Source organism: Rhincodon typus, chromosome 45 (assembly GCF_021869965.1).
Source record: "Rhincodon typus isolate 14 chromosome 45, sRhiTyp1.1, whole genome shotgun sequence".
Classification (NCBI taxonomy): domain Eukaryota; kingdom Metazoa; phylum Chordata; class Chondrichthyes; order Orectolobiformes; family Rhincodontidae; genus Rhincodon; species Rhincodon typus.
Genome location: NC_063376.1, coordinates 9,693,154 through 9,700,510, shown reverse-complemented (window position 1 = coordinate 9,700,510; position 7,357 = coordinate 9,693,154). Strand labels below are relative to the sequence as shown.

General features: G+C 46.0%; 2 protein-coding genes across 2 annotated transcripts in view; both read right to left on the bottom strand.

Annotated features, from left to right (window-relative positions):
- LOC125487804 (pentraxin-related protein PTX3-like) overlaps positions 1–1,678 on the bottom strand; it is a 35,382-nt gene extending 33,704 nt beyond the window's left edge. The window contains exon 1 of the mRNA XM_048620078.1: positions 1,379–1,678. The gene's annotated coding sequence lies outside the window, so the exon portion shown is untranslated. The remainder of the gene's footprint in view (positions 1–1,378) is intronic.
- A 163-nt stretch (positions 1,679–1,841) lies between these two features.
- LOC125487799 (transmembrane protein 88-like) overlaps positions 1,842–7,357 on the bottom strand; it is a 10,815-nt gene continuing 5,299 nt past the window's right edge. The window contains exon 2 of the mRNA XM_048620067.1: positions 1,842–2,143. Within this exon, the coding sequence (XP_048476024.1) occupies positions 1,877–2,143 (267 nt within the window). The 3' untranslated portion in view covers positions 1,842–1,876. The remainder of the gene's footprint in view (positions 2,144–7,357) is intronic.

The window sequence follows — 7,357 nt, the reverse complement described above, 5'->3', positions numbered from 1 at the left end:
CTCCCTCAGCGCTGACCATCCGACAGTGCCCACTCCCTCAGCGCTGACCCTCCGACAGTGCGGCGCTCCCTCAGCGCTGACCCTCCGACAGTGCCCACTCCCTCAGCGCTGACCCTCTGACAGTGCCCACTCCCTCAGCACTGACCCTCCGACAGTGCGGCGCTCCCTCAGCACTGACCCTCCGACAGTGCCCGCTCCCTCAGCACTGACCCTCCGACAGTGCGGCGCTCCCTCAGCGCTGACCCTCCGACAGTGCCCACTCCCTCAGCACTGACCCTCTGACAGTGCCCACTCCCTCAGCACTGACCCTCCGACAGTGCGGCGCTCCCTCAGCACTGACCCTCCGACAGTGCCCGCTCCCTCAGCACTGACCCTCCGACAGTGCGGCACTCCCTCGGTACTGACCCTCCGACAGTGCGGCGCTCCCTCTGAACTGCATTGGGATTGTAATCCTGAAATATTTTCTACAGTCTGTGGAGTGGGACGCGAAATCTTTCTGAGTGAATATTGAAGGAGTCTTCTGCTGAACTGAATTAAAATATACAAATGACTCCCTTTGGAGATTTATATCAGATCCTAGAGGTAATTCTATTCCTTCAGCCTGTTATGACATTGAAATTCGATCAGGGCTGAAAAATGTTTTACGTCAATCTACTGCCTTGCTCCCATATCCAGATTTCCCTACCCGACAAAAACCTGCCTGTCGAATTTTGAAATGTCCCATTAAGCCTCTTGGTTGAGGAGATGCTTCCTGTTTTCCTCCTGAATGTCCCTGGCTCCCAGTCGTTCTAGAGTAGCCCCCACCCGAAGCCATCTCCTGCAACAGGGAACGGCTCGTCTTGATCCATGCTTTCGAACCTTTTTATCATCTTTATCCCATCAAATAAGTTCCCCTGCAATGTAATAACCTCTGACCCGGAGTACAGGAAATGGAAACTTCTCCCATACTCCGCTATGATCTGACCTTTCGTACCTTTGACCTTTGACATCCACGCAGAGCAACGAGACACGTGACTTGTCATAGTTTATCAATCAGTTCATTTTATTTCCATCGTATTTTGATAACTATTGGTTGCCATAGCAACGAAAACCCACTCAACAAAGAGGCGCTCTTTAACCAACTCCTCTGCTGTGGAACTACCCCCCACTGGGGCAAAGGGTCACCCATAACATCCTCAATTCTCCATCCCACCGACTCATCGCTTTCTAAATCGATATCTACGCAGCTGCCATTTTTAATGCTCCCCACCTCCCAAAACTAGTCAGAAAGCAGCTCCTCCCACACTGTTGATCTCCAGCCAGACCCACATTCTGTTAAATAGGAGCAAGAGTAGGCCATTCAGCCCGTCAAGTTAAGATGCAGATACTCTGTGTTCACCTGCTGAAGGGCTCCCTGTAGGGTCTCTCTTGCAGATAACTCAGATTGGCCCTTAAAGGCCAGATGGCTCCCTTCTGCCTGGTAACCATTGAATGATTCAGCTTGTCCTGGATGCTGTCAGCTTCTGGCATGATAAATATACAGCAGGCAGACCCCTGGGATGGCAGTAATGTCTCATGAGCAGAAATCAAAGGGGCAGAAGGGATGGTACAGACCACAGAGATTCATTCCACCACACCCAACAGCAATGGTACAGACGCCAGAGCCCTTATCCCCCCCGACAGTAATAGTACAGACCACAGACCCCAATTCCCTCCCATCCAATATAATGCCAGACCACCCCCCCCCCTTTCTACATCCTCCCCCTGACAATAATGGTACAGACCCCAGACCTCCATTACCGCCCCAACAGTAATGGTACAAACCCCAGAGCTCTATCCCCAGCTACCCCCCCACCCCCCCACTTGCTCTGGCCCGTCACTTTGGCCGCAGACAGCACTACACCCAGACTTTTCCTGAGGTCTCGCCTTTCCTGAGGCAGCAGATCCCCGTCCAGCGGTAGCGGGAGGCCGGAAGATTCCGGTACACAGCCTTGCTGTATGGGATAAAGCAGAGGCCGAGCTGCAGGTGCCGTGCGAGCCGACAATAAGCAGCCAGAGCCAGGACTGCTAACGGTGTCACCAACACAAAGCCCACCACCATCAGTGCTGTAGAACTGTTATCGCTCAGAATCTCCGTGCAGTGACTAGCCTGGGAATTCAGAACCTGCGAGAGAGAGAGAGAGCAGAGTTACAGTGGAGTTACAATTGTGTTACAGTGGAGTTATATTAGGGTTACAGTGGAGTTACAATTGTGTTACAGTGGAGTTATATTAGGGTTACAGTGGAGTTACATTAGTGTTACAGTGGAGTTACATTAGAGTTACAGTGGAGTTACATTAGGGTTACAGTGGAGTTACAATTGTGTTACAGTGGAGTTACATTAGTGTTACAGTGGAGTTACAATAGTGTTACAGTGGAGTTATATTAGGGTTACAGAAGAATTACGTTAGGATTACAGTGGAGTTACCATAGTAGTACAATGGAGTTACATTCAGGTTACAATAGAGTTTCAATAGTGTTACAGTGGAGTTACATTCGGGTTCCAGTGGAGTTATAATTGAGTTATAGTGGAATTACAGCAGAGTTACAATAGATATAGAGCAGAGTTACAAGGGACTTATAGAAGAATTATAATAGAGTTGCATTTGAGGTACAGCAGAGGTACGAGAGAGAGATGATAAAGATGCAGTGGAGTTACTGTGGAGGAACAATAGATGTACAGAGAGGTATAGTGGCGCTTCAATAGAGCTACAGAAGTCGCAAAAGAAACAGAGTCACAGTAGAGCTACAGCTGAGTTGCAGTTGAAGTACTAGGCTTGGAATGGGGTTACTGTGGAATTACAGCAGAGGTACAGCTGAGTTACAATGAAATTACAATAGAGTTAGAACTGCGTTCAAATGGAGTTACAGCAGATGTTAGCGCAGAGATACAGTAGAGGTATAATAGAGGTACAATGAAGTTATAATGGACATACACCAGAGTAATAAGGAAGTCATAACAGTGTTAAAATGAACTTATAGCAGTGTTACAATGGGGTTAGAGCAGAGTCAAAATGGCCTAATGGCAGAGTCACAACAGATTTATGGCAGAGAAAGAATAAAATTAGAAAAGACTTGCAGCAAGGTTAAAATAGAGTCACAGGAGAGATACATCAGAGCCAACACATAGTTACAGAAATGTTACAGCTGAATTATAATAAATCTGCAGCAGAGTTACGATAGTAAGGCCACACTTGGAATATTGTGTACTGAAAACAAAACATGCTGGAGATCACAGTGGGTCAGGCAGCATATGTGGAGAGAGAGCAGGCTAACACTTCAAGTCTAGATGACTCTACAGATGACACTACAGATTTCAGCATCTGCAGTAATTTGCTCCTACATTGGAATATTTTGTGCAGTTTTTGTATCCTTAACTGAAGAAGGATGCTCTCGCTATAGAGGGAGTGCAGCGAAGGTTTACTAAATTGATTCCTGGTAGGACTGATGTATGAGGAGAGATTAAGTCAGTTAGGATTGTATACATTGGAGTTTAGAACAATGAGGGGAAATTCATAGAAACCTATAAAATTCTAACAGGACTAGACAGGTTAGATGGAGGATGTTCCCAGTAGTGAGAGAGCCTAGAACCAGGAATCCTTTTTTTAAAATTCACTCATAAGGACATAGTCAACTCTGGCTGGCCCAGCATTTATTGTCCATCCATAGTTGGCCTTGAGAAGGTGGTAGTGAGCTGCCTTTGTGAACCACTGTATGTTGACCCACAATGTCCTTTGGGAGGAAGTTCCAGGATTTTTATCCAACAACAGTGAAGGAATGGTGATAGATTTCTAAGCTGCTGTCTAAGGAGCATTGGTGAAATATTGCAGCACATCCTGAAGTATACACTGCTGCTACTGAGCGTCAGTGGTGGAGGGAGTGAATGCTGTCGCTGTGGTGCCACTCAAGCGGGCTGCTTTGTCCTGGATGGTGTCAAGCTTCTTGAGTGTTGTTGGGGCTGCACTCATCCAGGCAAGTGGGGAGTATTCCATCACACTCCTGACTTGTGCCTTGTAGATGACAGACAGACTTTGGGAAGTTTTAAGAATTAGGGATAAAACTTTTAGGACTGAGATGAGGAGAAATTTCTTCGCATAGAGAGTGGTGAGTCTGTGGAATTCACTACCACAAATAATGGTTGAGGCCAAAATATGATGTGTTTATGAGACAGACGTGGCTAAAGGGAAAAGGGGATATGGAATTATGGTATTGAGTTTGATGATCAGCCATCATCATATTGAATGGCAGAGCAGATTCAAGGGGTTGAATGACCAGACCAACTCCAATCTTGTATGTTTCTATGAGTTACAGCAGGGCTAGGGCAGAGTTATAATAGGACCGTAGCAGAGCTACAATGAATTTAAAACAAAGTGACAATAGAGTTAAAACAGAGTTACAATAGAATTGAGACAGGGTTACAATGGAATCACAAGTGGTACATCAGTATTGCAAGACTTATGGCAGGTTACAGCTGTTATAAAGGAGTTCATGTAGATTTACAATAAAATTACAAGAGACATAGATGGGATGGATAGGAAGCAGGCAGACCAGCAACAAACCTGTGTGGGACACAGCAGCAGTGGCAGTGAGATTAAAGGCTGCAGGGAGAGCAGAGAGGACCCATAAACAGACAGACTAGGAGCACAGCTGCTTCTACAAAATTGAACTGTGATGTCCCAGAAGAGCAGGTGGATAATTGGTGGGTATCTCTCACTTGTCTCTTTTGACTAGACACTGACTGAAGTTAAGGGGTAGTACTGTGGTTAGCACTGCTGCCTCACAGCATCAGGGAACTGGGTTAGAACATACAGCAGTCCAGCACAGTACAGGCCCTTTGGCCCACGATGTTGTGCCAAACTTTTACCCTAAACCTAAGGTCTATCTAACCTCCACCCCTACCTTATACTATCATCCATATGCCGATTTAATAGCCACTTAAATGCCCCTAATGAGGCCGACTCCACTACTCTCTCCGGCAATGTATTCCACATCCCTACCACTCTCTGAGTAAAGAACCTACCTCTGATGTCTCCCCTATATCTACCTCCACTCACTTTAAAACTATGTCCCCTTGTAATAGCTACCTCCACCCTAGGAAGCAGTCTCTGGCTGTCCATTCTATCTATACCTCTGATCATTTTGTACATCTCTATCAAGTTCAGTTCTGCCCTCGGTCAACTGTGTGGAGTTTGCCATTCTCCCCGTGTCTGCATGGGTTTCCTCCGGTTTCCTCCCACAGTCCAAAGATGTGCAGGTAAGGGTGGATTAGTCATATTAAATTGTCCATGGTGTCCAGGATGTGCAGGCTAGGGTGGATTAGCCACGGGTAATGCAGGGTTACAAGGATAGGGCAGGGGGTTGGTCTGGGTGAGATGCTCTTTGATTCTCAGTGTGGATTTGAAGGGCCGAAAGGCCTGCTTCCACACTGTGGAGATTCTATGATAATTTGGAACTTCTAAAGTCCATTTCTTCACTTCGTAGAGTTATGGGGTTCCGAGAGTTGGTCTTTAAGAAAGTATAGGATTTTTTTGGTCTATACATGTGCAAGGCTCCATATACTAATTAATTAAAGGATGTCGGGGAAGCTAAGGCCTGTGATTATCACATCCTGCACTCTGTGGGAAATCCTCAGTGCCCCTGGTGGCCTGGATGACTATTTGAGCAAGTGCCATTGGCTGCAGGTATTCAAGCTCCAGGTTTTGGGGTTTGATTGGCAGCTGAGCCTCCCACTGCATCGTAACAGTTCTCTGGTTCTGTACTTGCTTTGAAACGCTAGTGAATACTGACCCCAGTTTCCTCACAAAACAATCCCATCACCTCATGATGAATCTAGCGAATCCCCGTTGCACTTCCTTAGATAAGGAGACCAAATTGTACATAATATTTCAGGAGTGTTCTCACCAAGGCTCTGTCTGTACAATTGCAGCAAGTCACCTTTACCCCTGGACCCAAACCCTCTTGCGATGAAAGCCAACACACCAGTTGTCCTCCCATTCACTTGCTGCCCCTGCATGTTCACTTTGAGTGACTTTTGGACACCCATGCTTCCAAACCTCTCATCGCTTAAGAAATTTGCTGCTTGTCTGTTCTTTTTCTTACAAAGCACGCAACTTCACACTTATTCCCATTATATTCCATCTGCCGTGTTCTAGCCCATTCACTTTTCCTGTCCAAGCTCTCTTGAGCTTCCTACTCACAGCTTGGGTTTCCTCCCAGTTTGGTGTCTTCAGCAACTTTGAGAATATTACAAAAAACAATCAAAAGAACCGTGGATGCTGGAAAACTGAAACAAAAACAGAAATTGCTGGAAAATTCTCAGCAGGTCCGGTATCAACTGTGGAGAGAAATCAGAGTTAATGTTTCGGGTCTTCTGCTGAGATTTACCAGCAATTTTCTGCTTTTGTTGAAAATGTTACAATTGGTCCCCACATTCCAATCATTTACACAGATGACGAACAGTTGTAGACCCAGCACTGATGCTTATGATACCCCACTGGTCACAGCCTTTCATGGAGTCAGAGAGATCTACAGCACAGAAAAAAATCCTTTGGCCCATCGCTTCTACCATCCTGAGATTAATCTGCTTTATCTCTCTCAATCCATTCTAGTAAATTCCCCCAATCCTACGTGCTCTAATTTTGTTTTCTAACGTCCTCTTCTGAAAATCCAATTACACCACATCCACTGATTCTCCAGTGTCTACACCACAAGTAACATCCTCAAAAATTCCAAGATTGTCAAAAGTGATTTCCCTTTCATAAATCCATGTTGACTCTGTCCAATCTTGTCATTTTTCTCCAGTTATCATGTCCTTTGTAATAGATTGTAACATTTTCCCTCCTACATCAAGCTAACTGGTCTGCAAATCTCTAGCACCCTCCCTTGGTAAATTGTGGGGCTTCATTTACTCCCTTACAGTCAGCAGGAACTGTTCAGAATCTGCAGAATTCTGAAAGATACCTACCAATGCATCCACTGTCTCCATTGCTACTTCCTTCAACACTCTGGGATGAAGCTCATCTAAGTCAAGAGATTTATCAACCCTCAGTCAGGCCCATTTGCCATGCATTGCCTCTTCACTACTGTTAATTGCATTTAAGTCTCCAGTTACACAAATCCCCTCACACACACAGACACACACACACACACACACCACTCTCTCTCTTCATCCCCCACTCATACACTCTCTCTCCCTCACACACACACACACACGCACACATATACACACACATGAGCACACCATTCTCTCTCTTCCCTCCCCCCACACAAACACCCTCTCTCTCCCTCACACTCACACACACACATGCACACACCACTCTCTCTCTTCCCTCCCCCACGC